We start from the raw sequence: 13,468 nt of genomic DNA on the forward strand, positions 1-13,468 counted from the left end.
TGGGGGCACTGCCCCAAACCCTTGCATCATGAACTTGTTTGAGCTTGCCTGAAGGGGCCTTTCTGGAGGCGGAGGGCTTAGGACTAGGATTCAAGTATGCAAGGCACCAACATCATACTAGCTACTTGAAATAATTTTACTAGCAGATAAATAAACAAATTGAAAGTTTCACATGCTTGAATTGTTGAGTGCTTGAAGCACTTTGATATAATCCACATATGTTGACCTTCACTTCCACATTTCGCTTTGGGTATGCTTTCTATCTTACTTTATGTATTTAACTTTTCCAATAGGTTTTATAAAAATTTTAATTTGTTTTAAAATTCAGGTTCGCATTTTTCTTATGTTTTCATTTTTCATTTTATTTTTATTTTTTATTTTTTAAATGTGCCTTGCTTCAAAAAGGCGGGTGCTTTGCCTTGGACACTATAAGGCCCTTGCACTTTTGTTTTGAAGGATCTATTTAACTTTTAAGGGAAGGCAGTAGAGTGGGTAATTATTAGATTGGGCTAATTTTGAGTTTTTGGTACTTTTGGGGGTTTCATCATAAAATTAGTACCCTGTACTTTGAGGCTAGTCTCACTTTAGTACCCGAACTTCAAAACGTGCCACTGCAGTATCTGAATTCCCGAAAACTGCCAGTTTAATACCCACCATTAGCAGTCCGTCAGTTATCTGTATCACTTGAGAGCATGTGTCAATTTTTAAAAAAATGCCAGAACTACCCTTTTTAATACTTTTGTACCATTTTTTAATATTTTTACCTTGTCTTCCCAGGCAACGAAAAGTTGTCTTATCCAACAACAATGGTATTCTAAACTTCCTTTGTTATGGATTTTCAGTTCCTTCTTGCTCCATCACCGGTGGAGAACTCATCTTCTCTGGAAACAACAGTTTAAATCCCAACCCACTGTCTCATATCCTCTGCCTGACGCCTCTATAGTAATAGTGTGAGTTCTCAGGTCCTCCTTTGCCTCATACAACCTTTCCTTGAGCCTTTGGCAGGGGCTTTCTGATTTCTTTTGCTCCATCACTAGCGGAGAACTCATCTTTCTCCGGCGATGACAGTCCAAATCCTGACCCACTTTCCCCATGTCTGCTGCCTGATGCCTCTGTAGTTACAGCATGAGTTCTCTGGTCCTCCTTTGCTTCTCATACAACCTTTCTTGAGCCTTTGGCAGGGCCTTTTGAATTTATTTTTTCTCCATCATCAGCGGTATTAAGTTTTTTGTTGAACTCTTTCCACTTGGCGAGTCTCTCTGCTATGGAATCACATCCTTTCCATCTGCCTTGCAATTTTTTCTTCCTTTAATGATTCAGGGATGGGACAAGAAGCTGAGTTAATACTAGTTTACAAACAACCATAATCCAATGCAATTGTTCGACATCCAGGAGAACAAGAAAGTAATCTAAAGAGCCTGGATTACGTGACTGCTTTCTAAGTCGTTACATCAATCAAAAGCAGAATTAATAAAGCAATGGATAAAAGAAGAAAAATAGAAACCCTATATTCAGATTTCATGGAAAGAGGTCTAACAAACCCAAATATAGATTCACCATCCGAATGATTAAAAAAATACAGCAAATTGTAAAAAGAAAACAATTTCTATAAAAAGAAGAAAAATAGAAACTACAAATAATGCTCACTTTCTATAATCAGCGATGACATACAAGCATTTCTTTTCTTCTCTGGTTCTTGTTCTTTACTGTAAGATTTCTCTGATTCTTGTGCAGTAACTATATTGTCTTCGACAAATGTTTATTTCCAGCGTTTATAGCTTTATTGAGATATTTAAAATAAACCCACGATAAATATCAGTGACATGCCGCATTAGGATCATGCATGTGTGGAGTCCAATCTGCTGTGGCCATTGTGGTGTATCCAATAAAGTTGAGAAACATATTCACAAGTTCATGTGATGATGTGAGCATTAAACTTGTGTGACAATTATTAGTTATTATTTTAATTAATTATTTATTAATATTTATATTATTAATAATTATTCAAAGTTATGCTTCTCATGTCTATTCAAAATTCGAAGGGTTTCTTTGTCTTTCACATGCCATCTAAGGTCCATTAACAATTTTGGATTAAACTGGCAGTTTTCGGAAGTTCAGATACTGAATTGGCACGTTTTAAAAGTTCGGGTACTAAAGTGAGATTAACCCCAAAGTACAGGGTACTAATCTGCAATTTATCCTTGAAAAAAAAAAAAGAAATGATGTCCCCTGGACTTTTTTTTTTTTCATCAGTAACAAATGAAAAAAATTATTAATTGGGAAAAGTTAATGTACATAGGAGTGGAGGGATTGTCAACCTCAACTAACCATCCATGGGAGGTTCAGTATCAAGTACAAGTCCCCCATAGTTGTACAATTCCCCGATACATCAAGTTCTTTGTTACCCCCTGTTTCGCCAGCCCATCTGCAAGACTGTTAATGGAGTTAGGTGTTCATTATATGACTGCTCCCGATTCCTTTATTATCTCTTTAGCTTATCTGATCTCATATATCTGCTTCCATGCTCTCTCAGCCCTTTTGAGACCTGCAAAAGCAGCCTTCAGCTCTGCCCTAATAGCCCCTGGACTCTTAGACATATAATCAGAGTTCAGTGAAGCAAAGGCATTGCTATCCAACATGAATTGCTTGTTTACTTGTATTTTCAGATCTGTAAATAGCCTTGTTGATCCTTTAGCAGGGACTATGGTGTCTAGAGAATAGCTAATTTATGGGCTCCAGGCCTGTTGGTGAATCTGTAACATTGGATTAAAGGGGAAAAAAGAGGGTTGAAGGTGTTTTTAGGTGGAGTTAAATGTTAGCTTTGGTATATTTCAGAATTTGTTTGCTTGGTTTTTTCTGATTCCCCATCCCATTATCTTAGGACTGGGTTTTCTTGACATGATAATAAATTCTGATTATTGTTGCTGATTGAAAATTTGAAAATTAATAAATGTACTAGTCCTTTGCTGCTATTTCAAATTCTTCTAAAATGCTTAAGATTCAGGCTTTTTCTTTCCATGACCTGCTTCTCATTATGCTAAAAGGCACCCAAAAACAGAATCTGGAGTTGGAGGCTGTATCCTGTTTTCCTTGTTCTCTTTTAATTTAATTTTCCCCCTTTTTTTTGAGAAAAGTTAACCAAGATTCATTAATAAAAAAAGGGGGGCATTGGAAGATGTACAAAGCAGGGGAAGACCCCCTGTAAATTACAAAGGAGGAAGCTTGTTGCTATAAAGATGCTCTAAGAACACTCCACATTTAGTTAAGCCATCTGCTGTATGATTGTATTCCCTTGGAATCCAAACTAACATTACATTTAGGAAGTCCAAATAGTCCCTGGCCTCATCAAGATAGTGACTTAATCTCCAAGGCCCTCCTTCTTTGTCTCTTAACCATTTTATAGTATTGGCTGAATCACCTGCAATGGTTACATTTTGAATTCCCAAATTTTTTATTTTTCTGATTCCTGTGAGGGCGGCCATAACTTCGGCCTTTGTGGAATCTGCCACACCAATTGGGCCACTGAAAGTCCAACAGATGTTTCCCCTTTCATCCCTTAAAGTTCCTCCAATACCAGCTAATCCGGGATTACCTAGAGCACTGCCATCAAAGTTTAAGATCATGACCCCTTCACTGATGAGATCAGGAATTCTCAAGGGTGGTTGATGGAGGTGAGGGAGAAATAGAAAGGGGAACACATCTCTATTGAGGTCACTGACTGAGACTCCTTTGAACAGATCAGAATTCACCGTCCAAAGTTCACAAAGGTATGAAATGTCTGAAATTAACTCCTCCAGGGACTTTAGTTTGTTGTCAAAAAGCCTTTTGTTTCTTTCGTCCCAAACACCCCACAGCACTACGTGTAACGCTGATTGCCAGTAAGTTTTACCCCTCTTACTTAACCCTGTTCCTTGCCACTGATGTAGAAGGTCCTTGACATCCTTTGGTATAGTCCAACTGTAGCCTGCCATTTTCAGAAAATGGAACCAAATCTTTTGGGTGAAATTGCAATGAAGGAAGATGTGACCTGCTGATTCTCCTTCACTGAGGCATAAAATACAAACATGAGGGGAAATAGATAGTCTTCCCAAAATCTTTTTTTGCAAGAGGTCACAAGTGTTAACTTTCTGGAGGCAAGCTTCCCAGACAAAGAAGCAAACTCTTGAGGGGATGTGGCTGCACCAGATCTTTTCAAAAGGAAAGGGGGGATGATGGTTATCAGTAATCAAAGCCTTGAACATAGACTTAGAAGAGAAATCGCCATTGGGGTGCAGGGTCCAGATTCAGGTGTCAGACTTAGAGGGGGAGATGTAAGCTTCTTTAAGGGTCTGAATTAAAGATACTAATTCAGAAATTTCTGAATCCCTTAGGGGTGTCCTGAGTTGAAGGTTTAGGGTGTTCTCAACAGTTTGGTCTGGAAGGCAGCAGAAATGGTGGCTTCTTTTTGAGAAAATTTAACCAGAATTTATTAAGAAGAAAAAAAGGAGGGGGATCAAGGGGAGATATACAAAGCACGGGGGAACCCCTATAAGTTACAAAGGAGGAAGCTTGTCGCTATACAAAAATGCACACCAAATTTAGCTAGGCCATCTGCAGTATGATTGTGTTCCCTAGGAATCCAAACTAAATTAACATTCAAACCATCCAAAGAATCCCAAGCTTCAGTCAGATAATGATAGTCTCCAAGGGCCCCCCTCTGTCTCTTAATCATTTTATCGTATTTGCTGAATCACCTGCAATGATCAAATTCTGAATTCCCAATTTCTTTATTATTCTGATTCCGGTGAGAGCAGCCATTACTTCAGCCTTTGTGGAGTTAGCCCAGCCGATTGGACCACTAAAATTCCAGCAAATATTGCCCCTTTCGTCCCTAACTGTACCACCGATACCTGCAAGGTCCGGATTACCTAAGACACAACCATCAAAATTAAGGGTTATCACTCCTTCACTGATGGATACGGGATGCCTCAAGGATGTTTGCTGGGGATGAGGGAGAAACAGAAAGGAGTGAATATCTCTGATAAGAACATTGATTGGAAGTCCTTTAAACATAGCTGAATTCACCATCCAAAGGATGCAAAGAGTCTAGGGAAGGAGGCAGCAAGGGTAGAATCCCCCCACCAAAGGTCTTTCCAGAATTTTATTTTTGAGCCATTTCCTACTTTATATCTTATGAAAGGAAAGAAAGAAGAATAGGTGGAGATGATACCTTTCCATGGATTTGTGGATTTTATCCTGTTCAAATGAAGATTGCTATCCCACTCGTTTGCATTTGATCCGTATTTACTTGATATGACAGCACTCCAAAGAGCATTGGGTTCTTTAGGGAACCTCCACAGCCATTTACCTAAAAGAGAAGAATTTTTCTCTTTTAAGTGTCCAATTCCCAGGCATCCTTCTTCTTTAGGCTTACAAACTTGTTTCCAACTGACTAAATGACTCCTCTTATCCCCACCTCCTTCCCAAAGAAAGTTCCTTTGAATCCTCTCAATCTGATTCCTGATTTTGTTTGGAATCTGGAAAGTTGAAAGGAAGTAGACTGGCAAATTTGCTAAGGAGGCCTTCAAGAGAGTAAGTCTTCCCCCCTTTTGAGAGATAGCATTTCTTCCAAGCTGAAAGTTTCTTCTCACATTTTTCCACCACTCGTTTCCAGAAATTGAGAGACTTTGGATTCCCTCCAAGAGGCATCCCAAGGTATGAGATAGGAGGGCTCTCCACTTTACACCCCAATAAAGATTTGAAGCTCTCCAAGAGTTCCACTCCCACTGAATTCAGAGGAACCATAGAACCATAGAACTTTTGTAGAAGTTGACCCTCAAACCTGTGACCATTTCAAAGCATTCAATTATCCTTTTAGTGTTTGTGATGTTGTTCAAGGAGGCATCCAAGAACAATATTATGTCATCAGCAAACTGTTTATCAAAAAAAAAAAAAAACAGAATCTGGATCTGGAGTTGACAAATCTAATTCCTCCCTAGGAGAAGGGCAGGTGGTTACCAGCCCTAGAGATGTATCAAACCATATTGTACATAATTTTCTTATAATGATCAATAAAGTTGACCTTCTTTTATTTCTTTTGAAGGGCTATACAACGGGGGGTAGCCCATCCCCCAAACCAAGGTGTAGGCGGGATTCATTCCCAAGTCTCCGCTACGACCAGCAGGAGACCTTACCAACCTGCTAGTTGACACCTTGCATCAATAAAGTTGACCATTAACAAAGAAAAAGTCTAATTCCTCCTTTAGATCCAAATCTTCCTTAATCCAATGTTAAATTATCAGTCTTGATCTTATGCATGTGCTCTATAGATCATTTTGTTTCTAATTTTCACTGTTTACTCAATAGCAGATTTATTCTTATGTAAAAAAGAATAGGTTATGTACAAGTCTTTCCAAGAACCTACAGTGTCAGTTTGGGTTAACCCAGATGCCTAGCCCATCATAAGCCCCCTCATTTGATTGCATGTGTCATTCTGTTTTTCTATTAGAGATCTCCTAATAAAAGTGATCCCTGTTACTACTGTATCTTTCTAGTGCATCCATCATGCCATTTGCTGATCTTTGTATCTAAATGAAGGTGGTACTCTGTTCACTTGCTAGGTATCTTCTCTTTGTACTATTATGATTCTTTAGTAAATGCCCTACCATCTCATCTCTCAGGGTGGCATATATACTCTTCCAAGTCATTTATCAGCTGGAGCCAGGGATTTGATCCCAAGGATGCTTGTGGTTGATCCAATGAAGAGGATGACAATTCCTGAAATCCGTCAACACCCATGGTTCCAAGCTCACCTTCCACGGTATCTGGCTGTGCCTCCACCTGACACCATGCAGCAAGCAAAAAAGGTATGGGTTTGTATTTTTTTCTTTCTTTTCTGTGTGGATGAGATTTTCATTCTTCAATATGGAGGGATTAAGGGACTCATGTATCTTTTTTTTTTAAGGAACTCGTTTATCTTTACAAACACTGAACCAAGAAATGGTCTTTGAAGTTGGATTTAAGCCAGTATCATGTTCATATTTTTTTTCTTAATAAAATTTCTATTTATTTTCTTAAAAAAAAGCACATTGGATTGGCAGAAAACACAGGTTGTGTGAGTGCAGTCATTGTGCAATACAAAATTCCTAACTTTATGATTACAGGATAATCATATAAACCATCATAAGGTAAAGATGAACATTGTGGACTTGAAGTCATGTTTCCTCCTTTGTAGAATACTGTACCACTGAGAACAGTTTTATATACTTATGTAAACAGATGTACCTTGTATACACAGTGTTTAGATTTATTAAGTTCAAGCTTAAGTCTAGGCAAAGGTCAGGTTGGTACAAGTTGCACACGGTATAAGCCTAATCCAAAATGCACTCCGATGTCTATAGTCTAAACATGAAAACCTCTGAACAGATACAAGATATTGCTGCTGGTGCTGATTCCACTTAAGTTAGAAAAATGAATCTGATGGGAAGAAATTTTTCTTTCAAGGAAAATTACCAGCAGCTGCCTGGTTTAGAAAATATTTTCTCTAGCTGTCTCAAAGTTTGAAAGCGATCTCAAACTTCCTATATTTTTGAATTTTTGAAACTGAGAATGCATTAGCAACAATAAAATGTCCTAACTGTCTTCACTTATTTGATGACTTTTTACACAAATACCATTCTTTACGTAACTTTCCCAAAATAGCAATTTCTTAGCATTGGTCAAAATTTCTTCCTCTTTGACAAAACCCTACTCTTTCTCTGTTTTTTTGCTTTCTTTGTTGTTATGTGTGTCATCATGCTTAAAGTTCTGAAGACTACCTTTTCCAAAGTCCACTAGGTTCTATTAAGTATTAACCATCCTTGTGCTCATCAACAAAATATATTAATGAATATGACCATGATTGTTTTATGAGCTAATCAGGACCATTTATTCTGTTTGTACTCATGGGCCATGGCATATATTGATGGAACCATCAGAGCAATCTATTGGTCATGAAAACACGGTTGTGCTGTCATGAACAAAAAAGTCATAAAAAGAGCCATATATTTTTAACAATGTGATTGAGAGGAGGGGATACCCATCCAATGGAATGGCTTAGATGATCAATATGTAGGTGGCCATTGGATAAATATATCTACAAGTTATTGGATAAGTGAAAAAAAAAACAAAAAAGAATCGATCCAATCAATACTACAAGATGTAAGCGAGGGTGGGAGGGAAGGAGAAAGTGTTTTTGTGTCATTTAAAAAATGATAATACAACAAACGGTTTGATCAAGGGTAATTAGGACTTTTTGCCTTGCTAATGTAATTTCACATTTATAAGGAGGATCCTTGGGGTGACTAATGGGAGTCATCTTTTGAACCAGGTAGCTCCTGGGGAATTTTCCTTTTCTAATGGGCATTTAGTTGTGGGACTTGCAATAATTTGGTTGTTGAACTGAGACCTAGATTTATGAAATGACATCCTTTTTCCTTTTGGTGGTGGGGGGTGGGGGGGAGGGGGGGTTCATATGGATTTTTATTTTTCCTCAATGTCCACACTATTATTTAGTATCTCAAATGGCATTAGGTACTATTATGCCTATGACATGTAGTTACATGCACATGTTGTATTGCTGGATCATTCTGTGGTCAATAAGTGTATTGAGTAACTTTATTATGAAATGTTCAGAAAATCGAGTCAAATTGTCATACTGCTGTTGTTGCAGATTGATGAGGAAATTCTTCAAGAAGTTGTTAAGATGGGATTTGATAGGAACCAACTAATTGAATCTCTTTGCAACAGAGTACAAAATGAGGTACCATATTATTGGTTTGTGGATTGAAACCTCTGCTTTTCTAACATTCCAATTGATGGTCAAACTTGTTACAAAATTTCAGGCAACTGTTGCATACTACTTGCTGTTGGACAACAGGTTTCGTGTTTCAAGTGGTTACCTCGGAGCAGAGTTTCAGGAATCCATGGTCTGTTTTCTTGTTAAAGTTGTAATATGGTGCTCTAATTCATGTAGGAATTTTCTTTTTCATAATAGTTAACTTTGAAGCTAGACTTTTCTGTATGCTCTACACTCGACAGAAGGGATACCACATCGTGGGTATGATATGAATCACATCTCCTTATTGCTGTTGTTCTGCTTCTGCCTAAAGATTCTTGCTCCAAAACTTTGACCTTACCAGTTGATCATAAGTCTTGGTTTATGGGTTTTTTGGCCTCTCTGCAAGTACAATTAGATCTTTTATCTAGTTTGTCCAATCTAAGATGATCATGGTGCCTTCATCATCCAGACTCATTTAGAATGCATGCATCAGTGGGGTGTTAATTAGAATGTGACAGTGAATACATCTATTGAAGTTATAAAATGATCTTATTTCTGTCTTTATTGTAGACTCCCTGTGTTTGAGTACAAATTCTAGATGGTGCATTTCGTGATTTTGAATGTCAAAGGAAATTGATACAACTGTTGTGATTTCCAGATGCCCCACAATTCTAACCCATGTTCCCATCAAATAGCATATTCTACCTCATGCATGTCCATCACTTTTAAACCATGCCATTTGTAGACCGTTGGTCTAATATTTCTTTTGGTAGCTTATCATCTTTTTTCTGATATGTATTCAGTTCAAGTCCCACTGTGATGCTGGAAAGGCATGATACCTAAAAAACTGACAACAAATCAACTGGTATCATAAAAGTAGTAACCAATCTTTTTTTTTTTTTGGTATTGACTTATTCCAGTATCATGCCCTTCCTGCACCATAGAAATTGCCAAGTTTAAAGTAGTATTTTTTGTATTGAGATTTTATTGCTTAATTTTCCAGGAATGTGGTTTCACTCGCATGCATCCAGGTGAAGTTACAACTTCACCCATTGGGCACCGCCTTCCAGGATACATGGATCATCCAGGAATTGGTTTAAGACCCCAATTCCAATTCTCAGTTGAAAGGAAATGGGCTCTTGGGCTTCAGGTTGAACTTGCTTTCTTTTGAATCTTACTTCAGGATGAGAGGATGTGAACAGGCGTCCACCCTGCTATACATGTGGTATAGTTTTCAATTACTATATACATGATGCTCACATATAACTGAGTGAAAATCATATCAGTTATTGTCTCAACTTGAAAATACTGTCTAAATATTTACTTTTTAGACCAGTGCATTCCAATTGCTCACCATTTTAACGAATATAATAACTTAGATGGGCAAGACCAGTAGATGGTCCCAGAAAGCTCACTAGCTAGCGCAGCCACTTGAGTTAATGGCTTGGTGATTAATGTCATATCATCCTTTCATCCTGAACTGAGCTCTCTTCTTTGTATTGAAATTCAATTAGATACTAATTTGTTACTGATGTTACTCAAAAGTCTCGAGCCCACCCTCGTGAGATAATGACAGAGGTTCTCAAAGCTTTGCAAGAACTTAATGTGGCTTGGAAGAAGATTGGGCACTACAACATGAAGTGCAGATGGTTTCCTGGCTTTCCTAAGCATGAAGGCATGGTCAACAGTGGGGCACATGGTAACCATTACTTTGGAGATGAATCTTCCATTACCGAGAATGATGGTGTGATTAGGTCACCAAATGTAGTCAAGTTTGAGTTACAGGTCTGTTGGTCTTTTCATTCTTGTACTCGCTAGTACAATGTCATACCTGTTTTATTTATTCAAAACTTTTGGGATAATTTTCTATATTTATGTGGAATGAGAAAATTTAGGACATGTCATCTGGAATTTTAGTGATGGGCTAGTGTGAGCGTATAGCAGTTTGTGTAGTTCATAAAAGGGATTGCCAGAGAAATCACTGGATGGTTCTAATCCCCTGTTCACAGTGCTAGATTTGATGTTCTAATTATCTTTTGAAAACATTTAGTTTTTTCATTTGCTTCCGGTGATGCTAAAAAACTTGGTTATGGGTCACTTCAAAAGTATTTAATTGATGCAATTGGCCATGCAAAATTGTAAATGAAGACTACTAACTAGTCCAGGATTGAGTTCAAAATATACAAAAAATAATAAATTTAAAAACAAAGTCTGCTGGTCTTGCTTAGCAGTTTCCCAATTTTTTTGCTATTGACGGGTTTCTTTATTGTGTCTATGTGAACAGCTCTACAAGACTCGAGAGGAAAAGTATCTTCTTGACCTACAAAGAGTGAACGGACCTCAGTTTCTCTTCCTGGATCTTTGTGCTGCTTTCCTTGCTCAGCTTCGGGTTCTCTAATGCGGCCTTAACACAGGAAAAGTTCGTCCATGAAGGTCTCGTAATGGTTGTGAATAAGGACTTCACTGTACATACTAACTTTTAGAATTCTGTGCTGGGTTTTTCTGTTCCTTTTTTCCTTGAACGATGGGCATTGTTCTTTAGTTTGGCCCATATTTCATCATTGTGGCGCAGGGGTGCTCCTAATTAATTCTTTTGGTTGATGAGTAATGGGAGCATGGCCTTTATATGGTCGGCCTTTTTCACTTGAACTGCGGTTACTCTAGCTTCAACTATAAATGAGCTATGGGGAACCTCTTGAATTTGTACGAATGAACTAATCTACCTGAAATTATGTTTGATGTTTAAAATCACTGCTTTCCACAGCTTTCTTGGGATTTTTTTCTCTGATTCTTTCGGTTCATACTGCAAGCATGAAATGAAATCTCAGCTTGTGGCCTTGTGCTAAAGTCACAAGCTACAACTGAAATGTCTTTTGTTGTATAATTGGTTTAAGACCTTCAATAAATCAAGCAGCCTTTTGTGTACCTTGCATTACAATGCTGGTATTACTAAAACCAGTATTTATTATAATCATGTGGAAGCCGGAAGGAATTGAGTCCAAATTAGTTGCATTATTTTCGACCATGTCCTGATAGCTTGCTTCCCAGCTCAAATTTTCTCCATCTGAATGATCCTACCAAGTGGCACCTCGTCCCTTTAGTTTGCAACAGACCGTCATCACTTTCTTATTTTTTGGCTGCCTCTGCAAACTCAAAGAACTCCACATTATGAATCCAATCAACAAAATCTTCAATGTACAGCTGTACATTGAAAGTTGGCGTCCCTGTCTTCATCTTATAATCTCTATCACCATTATTTCTCTTATGCTGTTGTCTACCATCCATTAGCTTCCCATTGCTGCTGTATTAAGGGCTATTCTTTCTCCTATGTTGCTTTAAATATCGTTCTATCCGGGGCTATAATTTCTCCTATGTCGTTTTTCCCCCTTTTTTATGTGTTTTTACTTGGCGGCTTGATATTTGGAAGTGGAAGTAAGCCAATGAGACTACACTTCTCAAGTAACACTTTTTCTTAACCCAGAATTTAATAATTCCTTGGTTCACCAATTTGCTTAGATTCAATGGTCCCACTCCCATGATGTCCCATCGCATGGATGATGGATGTTTATAGTGAATCTTTGAGTAGGTTTGCAAATGGTTTATGTTCGTCCCAATTCATATCCAGGATTATCCGAATTTGATCCCTTTATAATTGCTTGGATTATATGCAGATTCGTTCCAATCTTATCCAATAATATTTAAATATATATAGTTTTTTAAGGTGAAGCTTAAAAACAAAGGAAGAAGAAACGAGGAAAAGAAGAGAAAAAGAAGAAATGTTATGAAGGTGTGCCTTGAGTTATTGCTCACTACAGAGACTAAAAATTAATAATGTCGTTGAAAGTAAAAGTTTGTCCTTACTTGGGTGCCCAAATACAAGGAGTTAATGAAAAAACCCAAAAAAGTGCATTCATCATATTGCATATTCTCGATACAAGATAATGAGATATTGCTTCTTGCTTGTCCAAGATATCACATTGCCCCCAACTAAGGCACAGTAGCTAGAAATAGATCTGTTGTCCATTGACCATGACCAACATACATTTGTCTAGGCCTCAATCTTCAAATTCCCATGATTAAAGTATAATATTCCTTTGTCAGGACAACCCTTCGGGTAAGCAAGAATCCTATTGATAGTTTGCATCTGAGGTTCTGTGCTAATGCATATATTGACTAACCACACTGATTACATGGGATATATTTAGTCTGATCAAACATAGATAGAGAAGACAATCAACCAATCTTTGATAGACCTATATCTAGAAGAACATCTCCATTTGTGGCATTCAACTTGTGGTTAGGGTTAGTTGGAGTTCCAACTGGTTTACATCCCAATTTTCCAACATCTTGGAGCAAGTCAAGAACCTATTTTCTTTGATGAATGAAAATATTCTTCTTTAATCTTGCTATTTCAATTCCCAACAAGCATTTAAGATCACCAATGTCCTTGATTTCAAACTCAAAGGCATGAAAAGATTTCAACTAAGAATTTCTAGAAATGTCATCTCCAGTCAAAACAATATCATTTACATAAACTATTAGCATAGTCACCCAACCATCATGCCTTCCTAAGAACAAAGTATGACCAACTTAAGATTGAGAGAACCCAACTATCAAGATTACTCTTCTGAATCTATCAAACCAAACTCTAGGAGATTGTCTAAGTCTATA

The 13,468-nt window shown here is 37.6% G+C and overlaps 1 protein-coding gene across 6 annotated transcripts in view; it reads left to right on the top strand.

The window, feature by feature from the left end:
* The window catches only part of LOC148846498 (SNF1-related protein kinase catalytic subunit alpha KIN10), a 35,581-nt gene extending 24,036 nt beyond the window's left edge, over positions 1–11,545 (top strand). For all 6 annotated transcript variants that reach the window (XM_088953794.1, XM_088953793.1, XM_088953795.1 and 3 more), the window contains exons 6-11: positions 6,660–6,845; positions 8,690–8,779; positions 8,862–8,945; positions 9,801–9,947; positions 10,343–10,582; positions 11,082–11,545. In XM_088953794.1, coding sequence (XP_088809920.1) covers positions 6,660–6,845; positions 8,690–8,779; positions 8,862–8,945; positions 9,801–9,947; positions 10,343–10,582; positions 11,082–11,195 — 861 coding nt within the window. In that variant the 3' untranslated portion in view covers positions 11,196–11,545. The remainder of the gene's footprint in view (positions 1–6,659; positions 6,846–8,689; positions 8,780–8,861; positions 8,946–9,800; positions 9,948–10,342; positions 10,583–11,081) is intronic.
* The last annotated feature ends 1,923 nt before the right edge of the window (positions 11,546–13,468 follow it).

Source organism: Nelumbo lutea, chromosome 7, assembly GCF_056320005.1.
Source record: "Nelumbo lutea isolate HS-2025 chromosome 7, American lotus-T2T, whole genome shotgun sequence".
NCBI lineage: Eukaryota > Viridiplantae > Streptophyta > Magnoliopsida > Proteales > Nelumbonaceae > Nelumbo > Nelumbo lutea.